The sequence below is a fragment of the Leucoraja erinacea genome, chromosome 14 (genome assembly GCF_028641065.1).
Source record: "Leucoraja erinacea ecotype New England chromosome 14, Leri_hhj_1, whole genome shotgun sequence".
Classification (NCBI taxonomy): domain Eukaryota; kingdom Metazoa; phylum Chordata; class Chondrichthyes; order Rajiformes; family Rajidae; genus Leucoraja; species Leucoraja erinaceus.
The window spans coordinates 42,573,631-42,597,843 of NC_073390.1; the positions used below are offsets into that span (position 1 = coordinate 42,573,631).

The 24,213-nt window shown below is 42.1% G+C and overlaps 1 protein-coding gene across 1 annotated transcript in view; it reads right to left on the reverse strand.

Annotated features, from left to right (window-relative positions):
• Positions 1 to 24,213, reverse strand: part of LOC129703644 (inactive N-acetylated-alpha-linked acidic dipeptidase-like protein 2) — a 289,914-nt gene that overhangs the window by 33,916 nt on the left and 231,785 nt on the right. The window contains exon 9 of the mRNA XM_055646259.1: positions 24,112 to 24,207. Within this exon, the coding sequence (XP_055502234.1) occupies positions 24,112 to 24,207 (96 nt within the window). The remainder of the gene's footprint in view (positions 1 to 24,111; positions 24,208 to 24,213) is intronic.

A 24,213-nucleotide genomic window follows, 5' to 3' on the forward strand; every position in this document is an offset into this window, starting at 1 on the left:
GCAGGGTTTTCATCTCAACTGCCTAGGTTGTAATCTGGTGGAGTGGAATGTCAGTCTATTATGGAACCTACCCACTTTTTATTTCATTAAAATCAAGCATTGCAAAGTGGAGAGTTTCCAACTGGATGGATCCACTCCATCAGATTATTGTCTCAGTGATGAAAGAGGCAATCTCGCCCAAGTGTTTTTTTTTTGGAGTAAACTTTGTAATGGAAGTACACATGAAGCAAAATTATTTTTCTGCAAATGTCATGCAGTGAATATAGTGCATTGAAACCAATTATTTGCAGCAAATGAATAATATTGAATAAAACAGTATTTGTTTTTTTTTAATTCTTACATTGTTTTAGCTGTCTAGAGATTGCATTTTCCTCTGGTTTTCACTCTGAATGCCTTTGTCCAGTACAATGGCTCACCTGCACATATTAGTATATTTTACAGACTTTGATCTCTTTTCATCACTACCTTTTTTTAACATATATTATCTTACCTAAAGGAAAATTAAATCATTTGTACTATTCTACTTTGGGAAATATTGCTGTGATGTTTATTTACCTGGAACATCTTACTTACAAACTGGAAATTGGAAGATATTCCTCTAATTTGTTGACCTGCTTGTGTTCCAATTTTCTGTTTCTCCTTTAAATCAATGCCACTAAAATGTATTCCATTTGCTTCAGCTATTTACAGCATCGGCATTTTTTTCTACATCTGGAAACAGGCCCTCCGGCCCACCGAGTCCATGTCGACCACCTGTCACACTAGCTTTATGTCATTTACAGATTTACAGAGGCCAATTAACTACAAACCCGCACGTCTTGGGGATGTGGGAGGAAACCAGAGTACTTGGAGGAAACACACAAGATCCCAGGGAGAACGTGCAAACTCCACACAGACAGCACCCAAAGTCAGGATCGAACCTGTGTCTCTGGCACTGAGAAGCAGCGGCTCTACAACTGCGCAGCCCAGAAATGTGAGGTAATAGGTATAGGGACATATAGGGAACCTCCTTCGTCATATCCATCTAGGGACTCCAGCAGTCCTTCCAGAGTTTCATGTTCACCTCCTCTACCCTCACCTACTGCATGCAATGTTTCTGATGTGACCTCCTTTACATTGGCCAGGCCAAGTTGAAGACCTGAAGACTTGAAGACCCTTTCACTGAACACTTGCACTCAGTCCGCCATGGCCTACTGGATCTCACGGTTGCAAACTCCTCTTCTCATACTGACCTTCCTGTCCTGTGCCTCCTCCATTGCCAGAGTGAGGCCACATGTAAACTGGAGGAACAACACCTCACATTTCACTTGGATCGCTTACAACCCAATGGTATGAACATTGAATTATCCACTTTTTGGAAACTATAAACACCCTATGCTTCTTTCCCTCGCTCTTCCCTGTGCCCCACCTGGATTCTTACCAAATTCTTCCCTCTCCCTCCCCTTCTATCTATATTTCTTCCTCTGGCTTCACAATTATGAATATTGATCCTTATGAATTATGATCCTTATCTCACATCTTTAATCTTTTCATCTCTGGCCTTTGTCCAACCATCTGCCTATCCAAACTCCTTCATCACTGTATCACCTGCAAAACTTTGTCCTGCTTCTCTTCCCTCCAGCTTTCTTCAATCCCACCACAATCGGTCTGAAAAAGGGTCCTGACTTGAAACATCATCTGTCCATGTTCTGCAGAGATGCTGCCTGACCCGCTGAGTTACTCTTGCACTTTGTATCTTTTTTTGCAAATCAGCATCTGTCTGAAGAAGGGTCCCGACCCGAAACATCACCCATTCCTTCTCTCCAGAGATGCTGCCTGTCCCGCTGATTACTCTTGCTTTTTGTGTCTATCTGCAGTGCCTTGTTTCAGTAAGCTTTACACGGTACAATTCTTGACAACAAAATCAGTGTGCAATTATCGCACACTGGTTAGTCTCATCAACAGTAACGAGCTATGTTGCCTGTACTGCTCCATCCTGCCACTAGAATTAGATCCTCAAAATCTGACGTGTGTTAACAATAGACTTTCAAGATACACTGCTTTTTGGATAATCACCTGATGGGGGAGCAGTTGAGTTTCGCTCTATCTTAGAGCTTTGTCCAAAAGAAACAAAGGAACATGGCATATAAGTTATGGGCCTGTCCCACTTAGGCGATCTTTCAGGCGACTGCCGGTGACTGTTAATTTGGTTACACACACACAAACACATCGCTTCCAAGACCAGCCCGTTATGCAGGTGTGGGACAGGGCAAGTGGGGAGCGCTGTCTGAGTGAAATTCACACGGTGCAAAGCCAATGTGATGCAGACACACACCGCGATGAACAGGAAGATTGGCGCTGTAATTAAGAAGCTAAAAAGCACAGTGTACGTAAGTCCTTTAAAAGAGGGGGGAGAGAGGGGAGAGAAGAAGTGGAGACAACATTTAAGAAGAGATATACACGGCTGTGAAGCTCGGCGGACATTTAACATTACCGATCGGTTATCCTTGGTTCTGAAAACTACTGCTTACGTATTTTTCCCCCAATGAACGAATGAAATTCACCGATCAGCACCGGTTACAATCTACGGGAACCTAAGAGAACCTTCGACCTCCTGGCGACCCACTAGGACCTCCTGGTGACCACCTACGGCACGAGAATTCTCGCTTACCTCTATGGCGGCTTCATTCGAGTCAATGCTAATGTTTCAACATGTTGACAAATATGCGGCGACCATAATGAGACCGCGACTAGTTCCCAGAATGCGGGAACTCCTCAAGACTATGAAGGCGACTCCCCGGCAACCACCCGCGAACGAGTGGCGACTGCATAGTCTCCTGCAGTCGCCGGAAATGTCGCCTAAGTGGGACAGGCCCATTAGCAGAACCTAGGGGCAATAAGGTAGAAAACTGGTAACCAGAATGCTTGACAAAAAAATTAACAAGAACCATTCTAGAATATAAAAATACAGCTTACTGTGCTGAAAAAATTATTTTCCCTTCACTTTTGATTAAGTGATGAACTTATAAAAACTATACTGTAGTGTCTGAAGGACACCTTGGTTCGGTGAATTAGTTATGTGACAGCATAGTTAAGGATCATTTTACATATATACTTTCCACAATTCAAATTTTCCATATAGATCAGGTAATTGAGAGAAAGTAAAGGAAGGATACATTGTTTCTAACTGTGAGATGCAGACTAGCTACACAACCTGCCCATGCATACGTGCTGCTACTGAAAGGATCAATATGGGAGCTTGGAGCAAACCTGATTTCATGTACAACACAAAGTGCTGAAGTAACTCAGCGGCTCAGGTAGCATCTGTGGAAGGAATGGACAGATAATATTTTAGGTTTGTGGGCGGGGGGGTGTGTGGGGGGAGGGAGCTGTGTGGGGAGGGGTGGTGAGAGAGCTCGGAGAAATGATGGGGGGGGAGAGCCATGGGGGAGAAGGAGGTACAAGGGGGAGGGGGTCAGGAGCCAGCGAGGGGGACCAGAGGGGAAGGGGCTGGAGCCGGCCGGTGCGATGGGGACTCACAGTGGACGCTGGTCGCTGGTCGTTCTCCTCTGTCGGGATCAAAGTCTCCGCTTTCCATTTGACGACATCTGCGACATCTTCGACTTCGCTGGGCTGGGCCGCGTCCGGTCTCTCCGAAATTGTGTCTGGTTGGAGACTTCCGCCTTCATCCAGAGCGTCCCTCAGCTCCAGTAAAGACATTATTGTGCAGGAAGGAGCGGACCGTCCCGCGGAGTGACAGGAGAAGAGACTAATTCGCGCGGCACTGACTGGCAGGAGAGGAGATCGATCTGCACATGCGCAGATTTTTAAACCTCGATAACATTTACAATAGACCACCGATAGGAATAAAACTATGTGCACTCACAGCACAGGAGAACGGTGAGTGAGCTGGCGGAAAATCGTAGCGCTATCGCGTACCATTTTTACGCAAATAGATAAACCGCGCAAACTGGAAGATAACAAGATCAGAGTTTTAATTATGTATAGACAGATAGATGTGACCTTTGTAAATCATTTATATGACAAATGATGGAACATTTCTTAGCTATTCTGCATATTATAAAACGTTGCGCTTGATCACACTTCAGAACATTTGAAAGCGGTTTTCTTTTATTTGATCCATCTGCATTGTGCAAAAGCAAGGACGCCATGCATTCATATTCAACACAACAAGTCATAGTCTATCATGGAACCTCTGCACGTAGAGGAAAACATCAATCTGGAAAATTCCTGCAACTTGCATTTGAAGTGGCTTCATTCATCCTGGGAACCCCGTCCCCTTCACCAAATTAGCAGTTGTTCTTGTTGCACTAAAATTACATCTTTTTTAACTCACAGGAGGGCTTTGTTTCGCATTTGCTCAACATTTTATCACAATTGTAAACATTTAAAAACTGCATAATTGAATTACTTCTAGGCTGGCAAGTTAAAATAATGTTTTCTTCCAAGATTTTACAGTGAGTTACAACTTTCTCACTTGCACAGGAATTTCAATTTCACCCATGTAAATCTACCTCTATCATTATAAGCTTTCTGGGGAGCTACAATTCAGATCCCAGCTACTCAAAAGACTGATTTCTTTTTTTACAATTCTCATTCACCATCTGTTCATTCAGCCACTCTGATCTACAGAAGTGATGACAATTGATGGATCAACCCAAGTCCTAGTTGTCCCATTCTTTATAACCATTGGACAGTGAGTAACCAGTCATTTCAATATAAAGTGCAAGCCACCATTTTTCTTTCTCAAGCACAAAGGCAAACAGAAAAGCTTGCATGTTGCTGAGAAAAATTGCTGAGACATTATTCAATGGTGACATCAGACCTTGGGTACTGTATGCAGCTTTGGTTTCCTTATCTGAGGAAGGATGTTCCTGCAATGGGAAAAGTGCAGTAACAGCTCACCCCACTGATACCTGGGCTGGCAGGACTGATTACTGGATTCATATTTAGGACTGATTAATGGATTAATGCAGTGGATCTTGAAGAGATCGTGCTGAAATTCATACAATCTTGACGAGTTTGGGCACACTCGATGAAGGAAGAATGGGGAATGTGGGAGTTCGGAACTAAGGACCACGGCTTTACGATCTATATCCTGGGAAAATGTGAAATAAACGATTAGAATCAATGACCTACACACAATCTGCTACGGACCATGATTTTCGGTTCCACAATGGTTACTTACCATTAGTGTTATTACTTTATATTTATTTATACGTATTTGCGTTAATGAGCCTGTTAAGCTGCAGATGATAAGAATTTCATTGTTACATTGCTGGTGGCATGAAGTTTCTTTTGTTACCAGGTATTGTCAAACTCTTGCAAATGAAGTGTTAGTGCCTTAAAATGCATTTTCTTCTTTCTCAGGATAAACAGTCTGTATTGGATTCACTCAGAGGAATGGTTCCCAGCTGAGATTTTTCAGCAATTTTCTCCTCCTGCAATTAGAGGTAGTGCTCTGGTTTACACACTGAATCTTATTTTGTGGTAATGTTATACATATATGTTTCTATAAGTAGTTTTTTTTCGGAATAATTATTTCCTTTAATGACACAGATATAATTCTAATCACGTTAAGATACTAAGCAGAAAAAAAATTATAATTCAATAAGGACTTGAAAAATACGTCTGTTCAGTTTTGCTGCATAATCTTGGTTGCTGTTGGTCCCAGATGGGCAGATTGAGCTGACTGCATGGCTCCATGGTGCTTGACATTAATAACGGGTATTGGTAGCCTCTATTTGTCTGGGGCCAATCATATTTAACCTTGAGAGCGACGTAAACATTGAAGAACGTGGAGACATGCGACTCAGACTGTATAACAATGCAGCCACCTCACATTTAATCATTCGCAACATTTTGTTGCGCTTGTACAGAATGCCAAAAACAAAATCCCATTACACACAGCTTGAAACACATCAGCCGACAGAATTAACCAGCTACTCTGCTGAGTTAGATAATACCTGGGAACAAAAGAATCTTCATCCACTATTCCATCATCTTAAATCATATTTTACGTATATAAATAAACGTACACGGCATGAATTCCTTGTGACCTTTGCCGTGGTATTTATTACTGCTCTAGACTATAGCAATTGTCCCCTGAGATAGTGAGTGATCTATACCAGAAAGCCTGAAGGGATAACATCACCATTTTTAAACCACCATAAAAAGAATTGAAGAAGTGACCCCATGTATTTTCTTGTGCCACATTAATCGTTCACAGAGAGTGCTGATATCTTAAGGGAAAGAAGCTGCAGCAAATGTTCAGGCATTTAGATTTTTTCCCTTCATTTTCAACTTCAAATCATGAGAGGAATAGATTGGATAGACGCATAGAGTCTCTTGCCCAGAGTAGGCGAATCGAGGACCAGAGGACATAGGTTTAAGATGAAGGGGAAAAGATTTAAAAGGAATCTGAGGTGTAACATTTTTGCACAAAGCATGCACAGAAGATTTGCGAGAATGTTGCCAGGCCTAGAGGGCCTGAGTTATAGGCAGAGATTGGGCAGGCTGGGACTTTAATCCTTGGAGTGCAGGAGGCTAAGGGGTGATTTTACAGAAGTGTATCAAATCATGAGGGAAATAAATAGGGTGAATGCACAGGTGGGAAAATCAAGAATTAGAAGCTCTAGGTTTAAGAGGAGATGAAAGATTTAATAGCAACCCTATTTTTCACTCAGAGGGTGGTGTGTATATGAACAAGCTGTCAGAAGATGTAGTTGAGGCAGCATTTAAAAGGCACTTGGACAAGTACATAGATAGGAAGGTTTAGAAGGATATCGGGTATCGGGGGTAAATGGAACAAGCTTAGATGGGGCATCTTGGTTGTAATGGCTGGGCTGAAGTGCCTGTTTCCATGCTGTATGACTATTAACGTTTATATTTACAATTAATTCTGCAATAGGACAAAATCATGCAGGGTATTGATCTGAAGATAAGGAATGACACCTCCATGTTATTCTGGCCCACTTTACGTCCGATCGTACTGGCTTATATGCTTTTATCAATGGTAATCAATTAAGTCATTTCAGTCTGTCTCTCTACTTTGATTTCATTTCACCTGCTAAATTCAATGCTGTTAGCTATAACAATTTCATTTATAAGAATATTTGCACACAGAATAAATTTCATCGTTGGATAGAATTTATTATTCTGCAAATTTTGTGATATGAGGTGAATATTTTGAGGTGTTATTTCCTACATTGGCTCAGAATCCTTCGTGCTCTATTAAATCCAAGAATGCTCACAAAATTCCATCTGGTCTAATCACCAATTCTGCATAAATGTAGAATTTCTTCCTTGCATCTAAATTATATTTCTTTAGAAAGTAACCCCAGCACTTTCATCGTGATTCTTCATTTGTCATTTCTAACTAAAGAATGTTAGAATTGAGGAAACATGAGTTGGACAGGTGGAACTTCAACATTCATCGTACCTTCCAATACGATCATTGCTGATTTTACATTTTGTCTTCACACTGCTCTGTCCCCCGAGTCTAAAAATCAATTGAAATTCTATAACTAAGCCTCCGCAGCTCTCTGGAATAGAGAATTCGTAAAATCGTCCATCCCTCGAGTACAAAGATCAAAGGACAAAGGACGTTTATCGTCACATACACCAATTGGTGCAGTGAAATTTGAGTTGCCACTGCAGCACACAAATAAAATAAACACAACATTATAGAATTTAACATTAAACATAAAAAACATCCCCCCACAGCGGGATCAATGTTTCCCACTGTGAGAGAAGGCAGCAAAGTTCAGTCCACTTCCTCGATGTTCACCCGTGGTCGGGGCCTATTGAGGCCTTCGCAGTCGCCGCTACGACGGCCCAATGTTTCAGGCCCTCTCTCCGGCATGATGGAACTCCGGCGTCGGAACAGAAGAATTTTATGTCATTAAAACCTCCTTCTTTCATCTCCGCAACATCGCCAATCTCAGACCCTCTCTCACACCTCCCGCTGCTGAAAGACTCATCCATGCCTTCATCCCCTCCCGACTGGACTATTGCAACTCACTTCTCCTTGTCATCAGCTCCACCTACATCAACCGACTCCAACTGGTCCAGAACGCAGCCGCCCGACTCATCACCTACACCAAATCCTGCATTACATCACTCCAGTCCTCAAACAACTTCACTGGCTTCCCATCTCCCACCGGATCAACTACAAAATCCTGATCCTCACCTACAAAGCCCTCCACCATCTGCCCCCCCCCCCATATCTCACTGACCTCCTCTCCCCCTACCAACCCTCACGGTCCCTCAGATCCATATCAGCCGGTCTCCTCTCCATCCACAAGTCCAACCTCCGCAGTTTTGGGGACAGAGCCTTCTCCAGGGCAGCTCCCAGGCTCTGGAACTCCCTCCCCCAACTGATCCGCAATTCCGTGTCCCTCACCATCTTCCAGTCCCGCCTCAAGACCCATCTCTTCACCTCTGCCTATCCTTAGCCCCACGTCCCCCTCCCTTTTCATCTATGCATTAATTGCCTCATATTGTGTTTTGAATTGTATTCTGTCTTTACTTTGTGTACTAGTCATGTCTCTACTATTTATTTCATTCCCCTTACATGTTTTTCCACTACCTGCTAAATTTTTGTAAGGTGTCCTTGAGACTCTTGAAAGGCGCCCATAAATAACATTTATTATTATTATTATTAGAAGAACACTCTCAGTGGTTTGGAGTTCTGAAACGGCCGCCTCCTCCCGGAGACCGCGGCTCCCGAAGTCCACAGGCCGCGCTGGGCGGAGCTCCAACACTGGCGACCTCGGCGATAGATCCCAGGCTCCGCGTTGTTAAAGTCACTGCCGCCGTGGCTGGAAGTTGCGCAGACCACAGCTCCACGATGTTGAAGTCGGCAGGCCCAGCACTCCGGAGCTCCAACACGGCGACCCGGGTAAGGCATCGCCCGGCTCCGCGATGGTACCTCACTGCTGAAGCTGCGGCTCGAAGCTGCGACAGGAAAGATAAGCCGCGAGGAAGGGGCGAAGATGCGGCTCGGAGGAAGGACGCATCCTCGCCCAGGTAGGGACTGAGAAAAACGATTCCCCCTTCCCCCTTCCCCCCCCACCCCCCATATAAAAAGACTAAAAGGCCTCCAGAACATAACTCTTTAACAAATTAAAAATTAGAAAAAGTGTGAAGAACGAACAGCTGCAGGCTAGGCTGCCACACTCTAATGCGCCACCACTCGACAATATGAGAGTAAAGACATTTCTTCTCATCTCAGTCCTAAATGAATGACCCTTTTTACCAAGGATAAGCACTCTAATTCGAGAATCACTAGGCAAAGTTTACAGCATTTTAACATCAACGCAATTCATACTTTCCAATACCATGTGTTTCAATGACATTATTTCACATTCTCCTAAATTCAGCAGAATACAGGACCTTTCGCCCATATTTTCGCTTTGGCATACTTTCCTTATCCTGGCATCAATCTAGGAAGTCTACGCTGTCCCAAATCCAAGCTATTATTCAAGGAAGACATTTTTCACCCATAGGATTACATCTGGAATACATTGTGTGTGATGATGGTGGAGATAGTTACTAGCAGTGCATTGAGAAGCCTGAAATCTGCATGTGCATTGATGCCACAGGCATTATGCATAAGTGTAGCACCTAAGTAAGTGCCAAAAGCTTTCATTATGGTCTCTAAACACTATTAGTTCTTGTTTGCATTTAGCAAATGATTTTGCACCACAAATCAATCACAGTACCTAAGGAATATGCGCTGCTTAAATGAATTTCCAAACTTTCATTTATTGCATCCACTCCATTAAGGTTTCTTAATAATTCGGCTTTTATCTTCAAAGAATCCAGTAAAGTTTGGTGAGCATGCCATATTTATTTAGAAACCAATAGTGACATTGTAATTCTTTTCCTCATTTTCAGCAAAGCTTCTTAAATCTGTCTTCCACTACAGTACAGTTAACTAGTCTGATTTCCACAGCCTGATCACAATTCATGTTCAGCAATACTATGCACCATTGGTTTTCCATATCTATTCATTAGTTATTTTGTGTGGCTCCAAAGGCAAGCTATCGGTCCAAGAGTCTTTTCTTCTTCGGTTTGCCTTGTTTGTCTAGCATTACTTTATTTTCCTGTTGTAATATCAATTCCATGACTGCTCTACTGTATCTTTCTCTGTTAGCTTGTTTGATGAAAATTAGTCATACTATCCCAACATTAGAATCAACGATCGTGAGTTTAGCTTTCTCTGTTTATTTATCTGTACCTCATTTCTAATTTTTGTACCTGTAAGATAGAAACATAAAAATTAGGTGCAGGAGTAGGCCATTCGGCCCTTCGAGCCTGCACCGCCATTTAATATGATCATGGCTGATCATCCAACTCAGTATCCCGTACCTGCCTTCTTTCCATACCCTCTGATCCCCTTGGCCACAAGGGCCACATCTAACTCCCTCTTAAATATAGCCAATGAACTGGCCTCAACTACCCTCTGTGGCAGAGAGTTCCAGAGATTCACCACTCTCTGTGTGAAAAAAGTTCTCTACTTTTTTAAAGGATTTCCCCTTATCCTGAATGACCCCCTTGTCTTGTCCCCCAGATATCGTCCTGCATCTAGCCTGTCCAAACCCTTAAGAATTTTGTAAGTTTCTATAAGATCCCCTCTCAATCTCCTAAATTCTAGAGAGTATAAACCAAGTCTATCCACATTTTAAGACAGTCCTGACATCCCAGGAATCAGTTGGTGAACCTTCTCTGCACTCCCTCTATGGCAATAATGTCCTTCCTCAGATTTGGAGACCAAAACTGTACGCAATACTCCAGGTGTGGTCTCACCAAGACCCTTACAACTGCAGTAGAACCTCCCTGCTCCTATACTCAAATCCTCTTGCTATGAAAGCCAACATGCCATTCGCTTTCTTTACTGCCTGCTGCACCTGCATGCCTACCTTCAATGACTGGTGTACCATGACACCCAGGTCTCGCTGCATCTCCCCCTTTCCCAATCGGCCACCGTTTAGATAATAATCTGCTTTCCCGTTTTTGCCACCAAAATGGATAACCTCACATTTATCCACATTATACTGCATCTGCCAAACATTTGCCCACTCACCCATTCTATCCAAGTCACCTTGCAGTCTCCTAGCATCCTCCTCACACCTAACACTGTCCCCAGCTTAGCGTCATCCGCAAACTTGGAGATATTGCCTTCAATTCCCTCATCCAGATCATTAATATATATTGTAAATATTGTATTGTAATATTGTAAAAAGATACGTTTCATTACACCTTTTTTTCACATTTTCAATTCATATTTCCTCTGTTCAAGTTTTTTAAAAATCTCTTTCTAGTTCTGTTTCCATATGAGAGGTAAGATTATAATGTATGGTCTTCAAATATGGGTAGTTCCCTCTGTGACTTTTTCTATTCAAGTTTCACATTTTCACCATTTGTAGCCTTTTATTTTTTTTTTAAGTCTTCCACTTCCAGACTGGGGTCAAGGAAAGAGCGTTCACGTCGCGGCCCTGTTTCCACCAGTCTTTCCACCACAACGCACAAGAAGAGACAAGACAGCCACCATTGTGCAGATACCGAGAAGTGTGTTCAGCTCTGGCTGAACAATTTCTAATCTTGTGTGTGGACTCGACAAGAAGAAGAAGATTTCCAAACTTTTCCTTTTTCTCATTCCTGGATAAAGTTTCAAACAGCATATCATCTTTCTTTGTAACCGCCGCCAGTGAGACATGAATATTTAAACTTCTAATTAGAGATTTACCACAGACTTGTTGTCAAAATATTATCCATTAATTCCCACAGTAACACTTTCAGACTTCATGCCACGTCCCATTCAACCACACAGGATTAGCGATACCATTAAAATAGCTCTCAGAGGAAATTCATCTGCAAGAACGACTTTTCAGATTGTTTTGTTCATTTGCTTTTCTGCAATGGTAAGTAGATGTGTGTGTGCAGTAATATCAACTGACACATTTGTACATTATCCAATTTTTATGTTTAGCTTAGCAAAAATCTAATGGCCAAGAAATTCAACTGAGCATAAAAATACACACTGAAATGGCACTCCTCCTGGGTTGTGCAATGTGAGCTGGGTCTCAGCAAGTGATTTATACATGCATACAATGTGTGCTTCTTTTATCCATTTGTGCATATTGACCTTGTGTCATTTTGGGAGACAGACATGAATCCTGAACTTACCTGAGCAATCATAACATCCTTGTATAGGTGGTTTTCTGCATTGTTTCACATTTCTTCATCATATCTACGTCACAATGTTATATCAGCCACAGATATTACTAATGCATGGCTAGTCTCCTTTGCAAACAGGCACTTTGATCAAATAACTGCCGTGGATGCTTTGAAGTTACAATCCTCCTCATCAATCAATCCTCTTCATTAATGCTCCCTGTGGGCAGCACATCATGTAGAGCCACTGTCTCACAGAGCTAGAGTCCCGGGTTCAATCTGACCTCGGATGATGTCTGCGTGGAGTTCACATGTCCTCCCTGTGACCGCGTGGGTTTCCTCCGTGTGCGCCGGTCCCACATCCCAAAGACGTGCGGGTTTGTAGATTAATTGGCCCTCTGTAAATTACCCCTAGTGTGTGGAGAGTGGATGTGAAAGTGGGATAAGATAGAACCAGCATGAATGTGTGATCGATGGTCAGCATGTACAAGGTGTGCCAGAGGGCTCCATGCTGTATCACCGAACTAAATGTATCAACTCATTGGTGAAGCACTAAGAAAACACACAAACCTTGGCTGGATTTCTAGGCCAATATACTGTTTAATTAAAAATAAAGGTAAATAACAAATTCAAAATATTATTCAGTTCCGATGTTGGAAACGTATCAAAAATTAATGCAAGAGCAGATGACTGTGTGCAACTGCTCATTAATTTGCGAAAACTTATGTGAATAAATATTTGCCACTGGATACAGTAACAAAAATGTTGCAGCTAGTGTCGGGCATGGTCATTATTTATTAGAATCATGTTTGTTCAGACTTTCTAGAGGGCACTACAATTTGTGGTAGATAGACACAAAAAAGTGGAGTAACAATGGGACAGGCAGCATCTCCGGAGAGAAGGAATGGGTAATGTTTCGGGTCAAGACACTTCTTCAGATTTATGGTTATCAGGAACCACTGCAAAACCCTTTACAAGTGATTTAAGATCTGTGCAAACAGGAATAGAGCAGCAATTGGATTGTAGACCAGTCCTGCATCACGGAGGTATGAAGATATGATCTTGCTGGAAAATAGCCAAGCAAGGGAACTCATGCTAATGGTCTTGGTGTCACTCGGCCATGCACTTTGTGCAGTGATTTATCCAGTTATTTTCTGCATATTTTGTATTAGCAGAGAAAAACTGGGACTAACTTGAGGAGGCTTGTGCTGTGGCTGTATGAAATCAGTACTGATTGAAGTCATGGCTACACTGCCAAAAGGGAGGAAGGAGCACATTGACAACAACTATTACTGGAAGATGCACAGACCAGGCAGTCCACAATTCTCTGCAGTTTCTTGCGGTGTTGGATGGAGCTGTTCCCAATCATGCTGTGATGCATCCCAATAAAATGCTTCCTATGGCGCATCTGTAGAAGTCGGTGAGAGTTGTTGGGGACATGGTGAACTTCCTAAGCCCCCTAAGGTGTAGAGGCATTGGTATGCTTTCTTCGCCTTTGATTCGATAGCGTTAGTCCAGGGCAAGTTGCTGGTGATATTTACTCCTAGGAACTTGAAGCTTTCAACCATCTCTACTTCGACGCTGTCAATACAAACAAGGGTATGTGCTTCCTGAAGTCGATCAATATCTCCTTTGTCTTGCTGACATTGAGAGAAAGGTTGTTGTCTTGACACTAGGGTACAAGGTTCCCAATCTCCTTCCTGCACTCCGTCTCGTTAGTATTTGATATCCGGCCCACTGTGGTGGTGTCGTTCGTGAGCTTGTCATTTGTTTGTGCATCTAAGCGCATGTTCGTACTTTGATTCTAATTGTACACAGCAATCATGTGATAGACACAAAATGCTGGAGTAATTCAGCAGGTGAGGCAGCATCTCAGGAGAGAAGGAATGGGCAAAGTTTCGAGATCCTTCTTCCCTTGCTGAACTCTCGTCGGAGAGAGGAGAACTTCTTCAAAGTAGACATACCTTGAGGAGATTTTGCAGTGGAGTGGACAAAATGTGTATATATCTACCTTGTAACAATGTATGAATGTTTCATCCAGTGCAAGGAGCAACCATACATCAGCTTGGCTCCAGCCATTGAAGGAGTGCAGTGTGGCAGGAGTGGAGCAGGTGAAGATATACATAGTATGGGCTCTGACAAAATAAAGATGCATAGTCAATGAACATATATCTCTGCTGTGATTTGCACGCAGACAGATAATGAGGTAATGAGATTACTAAAAAATGTTAATGACATTCGGAGAAATGGCCATTGTTTCAGGTCAGCATTGAATGATTATTCCAGAATATATATTCCAGACCCAATGTTTTGCTCTAGCACCAGTAATAAAACACCACAGTGGAACAGGTATACTTCCAGATAAGGATGGTGTACACTTCAGAAATGACCTTGCAGGGAATAGATTATCAAGTGATTGCTATCCCTGTCCCTCCAGCTAATAGGGTTTGATAGGTTTCAGTGCAATGCTATGGAAGTGTTTACAAGCTGCTCATAACATGGTGCACCCAATAGATTAATGACAAGCAGCAGTGATGGAAGTGCGTGGGTTGATGTTCTTTGCAGCCTTTGGAACTGTGTTCATGGAGAGCTGTAGAGAAATCCTCGCAATTCTGGCGTGTGCTTACAGACGATGGAAAGTTTTGTCAGATGAAGGTCATTTCTCCATTCATACATTCATTCATTCATTATTGTTGAAAACATTAGCGACGCAGCGGTGCTGGTTTCCGACGGGAACGGTGACGAACGCAACACATATCTCGGTCCTCCAGTTCCTGCGGACTTCCGCCGCTGGAAGTATATGATTTTGGTGTGTGTTCTTTATCATCGTTCCTTACAATGCTATGTACGACAGTGATCGCAACTTCTACTGAAGTGTGGATGGCCGTTGGCTCGCTAGAAGCTCGTCCGCCCTTTGACAGGTCGTGTTTTTGGTCTACAGCCCCCTCCTCACCTGGCAAACCAGGTGGGGGAGATGGCTTATGCTCCATGACCATCCGACCATGGAGCAGGTAGCACGGGATTACATGGTACCCGTGGCGGGGGGAATTCCACCCCCCCCACCTGACCATCACTCCATGCCATTCACAGAATTCAACATGTTCTTGTAGCTACAGTAATGCGTGACCAATTCCTGGGTAATGGTGAACCATTTGTTGCTAGCAGGAGGGATTGTCCGTGACATGGAAAGAAGTCATTGGACTTCCTCCAGGTGAAGATGGGCAGCATTATTAACAGACACAAAGTGCTGGAGTAACTCGGCTGGTCAGACAGAATCTCTGAAGAACATGGATGGGTGACGCTTTGGGTCGGGACCCTTCATGAGTGATTGTAGAAAGGGGGAGTAAGCTGCAAGAGAGATGGGAGTGGGACAAAGCGGGACAAAGGATACAGGGAGGAGGGGTTTTGGCAAATGGCTGAAAAAGGTCAGAGAAGAAAGGACAAAAGGGTGTGAGATGTGGAAAGAAGAGGAATGGGAGGCGAGATCGCGGAAGAAATGGGTGCACATCCAGATGGGGCACAGATAGAAAGACGGGTCCCGACCTGACAACGTCACCAATCCCAGTTCACCAGAGATGCTGCTGGACACGCTGAGTTACTCCAGCACTTTATGTCATTTTTTGAAAAACAGCACCTGCAGTCACTTGTGTCAACACTATTGCCTGATTGGGCTTTAGATTTGGTTTATTTTTCACCACTGCAATAGACAATAGACAATAGGTGTAGTAGTAGGCCATTCGGCCCTTCGAGGCAGAACCGCAATTCAATGTGATCATGGCTGATCATCCACAATCAGTACCCCGTTCCTGCCTTCTCCAGGGCCTGTTCCTGTGCTGTACTGTTTTGTGTTCTATGTATTTAATAAATGTTTTTGTTTGGTGTATCAAGCAATTAGCCTGACGTAGATCCTTTTAGCTCCCGGTTGTCTTAAGATACTGGATTGGCCCACCTTGCCCACTCTCTTGTCCATTCTAGACACACACAGTTTCCATCATCTGATTTGTGACTTACACTGGCTCTGAAAATGACGTGTTTTCTGTGAGTTATCAGGCATTGATTTTATTTTAATAGATTCCCTTTTTTAGACAAACACAATCAAATTCTCATGTGCAGGAAGCGACTGCAGATGTTGGCTTACATCTAAGAGAGACACAAAATGTGGAGTAACTCAGCGGGACAGGCAGCATCTCTGGAGAAAAGGAATGGATGACAATAGACAATTGGAGTAGGAGTAGGCCATTCGGCCCTTCAAGCCAACACTGCCATTCAATGTGATCATGGCTGATCATCCCCAATCAGTACCCCGTTCCTGCCTTCTCCCCATATTCCCTGATTCCGCTATTTTTAAGAGCCCTATCTAGCTCTCTCTTGAAAGCATCCAGAGAACCTGCCTCCACCGCCCTCTGAGGCAGAGAATTCCACAGACTCACCATTCTCTGTGAGAAAAAGTGTTTCCTCGTCTCCGTTCTAAATGGCTTACCCCTTATTCTTAAACTATGGCCCCTGGTTCTGGACTCCTCCAACATCGGGAGTATGTTTCCTACCTCTAGCATGTCCAAACCCTTAATAATCCCTTAGAAGGAACCGCAAATGCTGGAAAATTGAAGGTAGACAAAAATGCTGGAGAAGGGTTGAAGAAGGGTTTCGACCCGAAACGTTGCCTATTTCCTTCGCTCCATAGATGCTGCCTCGCCCGCTGCGATTCTCCAACATTTTTGTCTACGTTAATGATCTTATATGTTTCAATAAGATTCCCTCTCATCCTAAATTCTAGCTGCTCCATTCTCTCAGCATATGACAGTCCCACCATCCCGGAAATTAACCTTGTGAACCTACGCTGCACTCCCTCAATAGCAAAAATGTCCTTCCTCAAATCTGCGGACCAAAACTGCACACAATACTCCAGGTATGGTCTCACTAGGGCCCTGTACAACCTCTTTGCTCCTACACTCAACTCCTCTTGTTATGAAGGCCAACATGTCATTCGCTTTCTTCACTGCCTGCTGTACCTGCATGCATCACTAAGGTTGGTGGCAAGATTTACAGCATGCAGATACACATTGTGTATCGGTGGGAATTAATGTTTCTCCGAGACTGGCATCACCACTGTTTACTCTGCCTCCTTCAAAGGGTAAGCAAGTGTCAGGAATGGAACTGGGGGATTCATTGTTACAAATAGTATGTGACATTTTCAAATTACAAATACAAAACTGTGCATAAATGGAGACCTATGGCACAAAAAATCTTGCATGACACAATTAAATCTCTACCCAGCAGAGGGTAAAGCAAAAAAAACATGTTAGAATATGTAGTTAAAAGCCAGAGTCAATTACAGCGAGCAAAGTGAAGGAAGGATAACATTACGGGGGAGATAAAATAAAAATAAAGTGTAAAAAAAAATGTATTTAATCAAATTTCAAATAATAGTTTAATTATGAAAAATGTGATACTCGACTTTTAAACATGAATTTACAGAGCCCGGGAGATTGATTTGCAATAATTAAGATGTATTAAGCCATTAAAAAGTACCACATGTGGCTGAATACCAAGACTCACAGCGCAAAACTATTAGTCACAATTCTGAAGCTGTTTGAATTGTGATTTCCTAATTTCTCCATTTATTTGTGCATGTCTAGATGGCAAAGGTTGCTGCTTAATCCGTTCCAAAGATAAACTAGTGCCGATAGGCTCAATGACATTCGTACTGAAAGATTTTCACCACTCTTTAATTAGATATTTATTTGTTAATAATAAGGTCAACATATTTGATTTATTTGTGAAAGTATTTGGAATTCAATAAATAAATGTAATGAACCCTATAGGTTATCACAGACATAAGAATGATGAAGTAATATCCGCAAGTTTCATATGGTAAAGAACTATTGTGGATATATAGTCATGATATTAATACCTACATTTTATTGACAACTCGTTATTAGTGGCTGGAATTATTTTACAATGACTAGAAATGGCTTTTAAGGCGCTTCAACATGATTTACTATTAGTTTCAATGACTTAATTCTGTATTTTATTGCTTGTTGCTTGCAATTCTAGTAATAATTTTCTGTCATCACTAAGATTACTTAGACGCAATGTTTCTACATGTGAGTGTCCCCACTGATACAATCCCATTTAGATTTGGGTGTTTCTGGAAATACAGCACTCAGTAGCGAAATTGAGGGTCTCCGAACTTCTGGGTTATTTTCCTGTTTTTTACGTAATATTCCCATTGTTTCATGTCCTGTATTTTAACTAGTATGTTGGTGTATAGCCAAAATAATGAGATGAAGCAAAAATAAATAAATCTGTTTTTACAAATACAAATATCAGATATGCCCCTGTGTTTTCTTGCCTTTTTTGTTGACATTTTTCAACCAGGATTTTATCAAATCCTTTGGCTAATTTATACCAGAAAGATTACATTAATTTTGCAATCTAATAACTCTATATAAGCCAAATTTGGATTATACTTTTATCGGATTTTTTATAATTTATCTCCCGATTAGATGGTTTTCTGATGGACCAAGTTTTTGCGGCAGAACGTGAGTACGTGTGGTCGCGTGTGAATTGTGTCACGTGTCAACCGTTTTTATATTTACTGTTTCTTTTTTTAATTGTTTATATTTTGTGTTTAAGCTTTCCATTGAAATGCTTAATAACGATTAGAACTTAAAATCATGAAATAAAAATCTAGTTTGCTCACCTATTTTAGCGATGTCTCATTCTGTAGTCCCTCCCGTCACCATGCTATTTATAGCGCCCCAACGGGGTTTATTTTGCACGATTCAAAAGACAATTCAAACAACGTGATTATAATGACCCTGGCGTGAACCATGTGCCATGTGGTGGGGTTAGGTGCTGACATTTTGTAAGGGAGCTTCGAAATCAGTGAGTTTTATAAATCATTTATATTTCTCGTTTTTTCCCCACAAATTTTGAAAGAATTACATTTTGGTCAAATCTTGGTCATTTTGATCACAAATTAGCTCAAAAGGATCATAGGCCGGCGCATTTTTAATCCTGCGGTATTTCATTATGATTTAATAACTTTCAAATTTGGCCACCCATGTCACCGGTTGGTACTTATTTATGGAAGCACCCATATACAAAGAACAAAGGACTGTGATTGAACCCCAGATTGGACAGGTTTCTTGGCTCAACCCTACATCATTGAAAAAAACGACTCAAAATGCTGGAGTAACTCAGCAGGTCAGGCAGCAACTCTGGTGAACATGGATAGGAGATTTTTTAGGTCGGGACCCTTCTTCAAGAAAGAGACTGAAGAAAGGTCCCAACCCGAAACACCATCTTTCCATGATTTCCAGGCATGCTGCCTGACCCACTGAGCTTCTCCAGCACTTTGTGACTGACTTTGGTAAATTAGCATCTGTAGTTCCTTGGTTCTATATAAAGAAAAAATACTTATCCAATAAACTGGGAGCTATCTCCCTCTGTTACTGACACTCTCATAGACTATCAATTCTGCGCATCAGAAAAATATTAAATGATAGTTAAAATTATTAATTTAATGCGAGTACTAAATGCAATATCAAATGTGAAATCTGTGGTAATGTGTCCATTATCAACTGCTTAACAGGAATTCCACATTTCCTAAGTGTTTGTTAATCCACACAGCTGCTAAATTGCATGGGTTGGTTCAGGATTTCAAAAAGCATTTTTCCCCTCTCAAAAATCCCCACAAAAATGAGTTTGTCATACTTCAGAAATTCTAAGCCTAAAATCCTGTGGTAAAATTTTAGAAAGGTATTGAGGTAAATCAGGCAATCCCATCACTAGCAACCTAATTTGGTCCCTTCACACGGATGCAGTGATCAAACGAGCGAGTCAGTCTAGTTACTTTCTTCAAGAAGGTTTGGCATGTCTGTGAGGATTTTCTCAAACTTATACATGTGCTCTTTAGAAAATATTCTGATGGGATTTGTTTCAGCCTGGTGTGGCAACTGCTCCTGCTCTTGACTTCATGAATCAGGTAAAGAGTGGTGCCCAGCCCAGCCCATCACAGACTTGGACACTTCTGTATGGTGGAACTGCATGATGTGCTGTTGCATCAGGAAGGCTGGAGGTATCATCAGGCAGGTATCTTTCGAGAGTTTGAACGTGGATGTGCAGACTTACCAGCTTCTGCCCCATTACTATCTGTCTCCTGAACTAAACCTCTTTCATAACCCCTCGCCACACATGCTGCTGCATACTCTTACTCTTGCAACTCCACCTCATTCAATGATTCCATTATTGTGATTTTAAAATATATTTTTTACTTTTTATATTTTGTAATTAGGACGGTCACGATGGCGCTGCGGTAGAGTTGCTGCCTCACAGCAAATGCAGCGCCGGAGACCCAGGTTCGATCCCGACTACGGGTGCTGTCTGTACGGAGTTGATATACGTTCTCACTGTGACCTGCGCGGGTTTTCTCCGAGATCTTCGGTTTCTTCCCACACTCCAAAGACGTACAGGTTTGTAGGTAATTGGCTTGGTCAATGTAAAGATTGTCCCTAGTGGGTGTTGGATAGTGTTAATGTGCGGGGATCGTTGGTCGGCGTGGATCCGGTGGGCTGAAGGGCCTGTTTCCACGCTGTATCTCTAAACTAAACTAAACTACTTCAAATTGTGTTACAATCTTGTATCAGTCTGCCGTTTTGCACTCATTATTGTATTTGGTGTTATGTTTATCATTGCCACATAGATTGTTTACTTTGAGCGCTTTGTGTGAACAAGAAATGTAATTGCCCCTGATGTATATGAGAATAAACACATCTGAACATGAGGTGTTATGCTCTAAAATAGATCTTATGTCAATGTAGGAGATCCCACAATAAGTGTAGGTAGCCCACTTAGCCTAGCCAATATTGATCCCTCAATCAAAATTTTGAAAAAAAAAGTTATTTGCTCATTGTTATATTGTTGTCCAGGCAAATTTTCCATTTGATAATTGAAATTTGATGGGGCTAGGATTCAAACATATTGTCTGACAAGTTTTTTTAAACAGTGTGTGATACCTAGAACGCTCTACCAAAGGTGGTGAAAGAAGCAGATATGACAATGTGTCTAACAGGCTTTTAGATAAAGACATGAATATGCAGGAATGGAGGGATATGCAGCATGGGCAAGCAGAAGGATTGGTCTAAGTCGACAGAAGGTTTGGCATGTTTGGCACAGGGTGAAGAGCCTGGTCCTTTGCTGTACAGTTCTATTAATTGTACTTCACCTTTGATGGATGAGATGCCAGGAGAGCTGGACTCCAGCCAGCAATAGTCTCATTTTGGTGAATCTCTGGAATTCTCTGCCACAGAAGGTAGTTGAGGCCAGTTCATTGGCTATATTTAAGAGGGAGTTAGATGTGGCCCTTGTGGCTAAAGGGATCAGGGGGTATGGAGAGAAGACAGGTACAGGATACTGAGTTGGATGATCAGCCATGATCATATTGAATGATGGTGCAGGCTCGAAGGGCCGAATGGCCTACTCCTGCACCTATTTTCTATGTTGCTATGTTTTCATTGGCACAATGCAAGTCCTCTACCATGTCAGGATTGTGATCCATAGGGCTTCATTAGAGCATAAGCTTTTCTTTCTTGCCTACCAATACCATACCGTGCATCTGTTTGTGGCACGCACTCGATTTTGTTTCGAAGCAAAATGAAGGAATATCTCAGCAATCAGTATTTTTGTGCATCACAAGGAAAATATTGAAGTTCTGTATTTCCACACACCTCATGAAACGCACTTCATGGAAGACCAATTGTAGTGACATAAACGGATTAACAAAGTGATAACATCATTGTCCGTGGTCCTGAAATGCAATATTGATGTTGCTGAAAGATCAATTTACCCGACTAGTAACAACATTGTAGAATTCCAGGAACTGATAAATGGCAGAAAATAGGAGAACATTCAACATAGCAAAGCCACAACAGAGGAACAAGCCCTTCGGCCTACTTAAACTAATCCCTTTCCCTGCAAATGCTCCATGCTCCAGAAAACATGATGCCGAGATAAACTAATCCCCTCTGCCTGCACATGAACCATGTGCTTACCTTAAACAAAATACCCATCAATCCATGCATCATAGGCTTTGGACGCCCACTCATACTTTTAATCTGAGGAAGGTACATCAGAGCTTTAAGATGTAAACATTCAGCAGCATCAATATCACATTTTAAGACTTCAGACTATGCTGCCGTGATGGATTGCAGTTGTTAAAAAATGTAACCTACTGAGTGAAATTTAGTGCTTGATTAAATCCATTGATTAAATTTACAGAATAATTGGATGACAGATGTAGATTTCAGATGAAACGTCTCAGGCAGTTTGGTGCAACCAACAGATAATTTAACATTCTAATTATTGTTCACACTCTATACTAATGTAGCAGCTAATAATAAAGTTGCATTTTTTCAGGGACACAAAAAAATCTCTGAAACAAGGTGATGAGGCAGCAAAAGGCTGAACAGAGGGTGGATTACTGGAGAGATAAGTAGGAAAATTAGCTTAGTCCATCAAAACGGTGGTGAATCTGTGGAATTAATTGCCACAGAAAGCTGGGGGGGGGGCCAAGTCAATGGGTATTTTTAAGGCAGAGATAGATAAATTCTTGATTAGTACGGGTGTCAGGGATTATGGGGAGAAGGCAGGAGAATGGGGTTAGGAGGTGGAGAGATAGATCAGCCCTGATTGAATGGCGGAGTGGACTTGATGGGCCGAATGGCCTAATTCTGCTCCTATCACTTATGAACCCATGAAAACCGCATATTTTTGGATAGTAATTTCATTACTTTAACACTATTGCAGAACTAGATGCTTCGTTAGTGAAAATTAACAGAAGGTGGTTGTAACTTTTGTTATATATGCTTAACCAAGGGGAAGCCAATCAGCTCAATGTTTCCAAAATCTCACCAAATGTCTGCTTCAATTGACTTGGTAAAAATAGAAGAGATATCGAGCCAAAGCACCTGGTCCAAATTACTAGGAGATATAATGATTATGCTCCTGAGAAATGCCATGACTGTGTGATACAGTGGGGAATTTGCAAAAGACCAAATTCAAATCCTGGAACATTAAATATATTAATGAAGAAGCCTGAAAATGGAACTGAATCTTCTTTAAATATTCATTAATATTCTTAATATTTTCTTATGACAGAAGAGGAGGCTATTTGACCCATTGCGTCTATATCAGCACGAAGAGAAATCTCATCAATCCCACGGCCACATTTATTCCCCTGTGATCTACTGTCTTACATATGCCTGTTAACGCTACTCTGATCCACCCACCACCTTCCTGCCTACACCTGTAATTCAATTAACTTAACAACCAGCACATCCTTTGGGATGTGGTAGGAAATAGGAGTGCCCAGGGGAAACCCATGCAATCACAGGGGGGGCATGCAGACTGCAGATAGTAGCAGATATCAGGATTGATAATAGACAATAGGTGCAGGAGTAGGCCATTTTGCCCTTCGAGCCAGCATCGCCATTCAATGTGATAATGGCTGATCATCCACAATCAGTACCCCGTTCTTGCCTTCTCCCCATATCTCTTGACTCCGCTATCTTTAAAAGTTCTATCTAACTCTCTCTTGAAAGCATCCCGACAACTGGCCTCCATCACCCTCTGAGGCAGAGATTTCCACAGACTCACAACTCTCTGTGTGAAAAAGTATTTCCTCATCTCCATTCTAAATGGCTTACCCCTAATTCGTATACTGTTACCCCTGGTTGTGGACCCCCGAACATCACGGGTCAGGCAGCAGCAATGTATGAAGCGCCAATGAGCCACCCATTATTAGTACGCTCAATGACTTACATGATCATATTGTGCTACATTAAAGACACAAATGTTTTACAAGTTGACATACTGTGGGTCAAATTCAGACCCCAGGTCCCTTGGCTTTCAGAATGCAAGAAACCATACCTTAGCGACAGTTTCATGAAGATTAAAAAATGGATCCAAAGCCTCGGCTGCCGACGCATCATGAACTCCAAGAGCTTCAGACAGAAATCCTGGTCCCTGTGA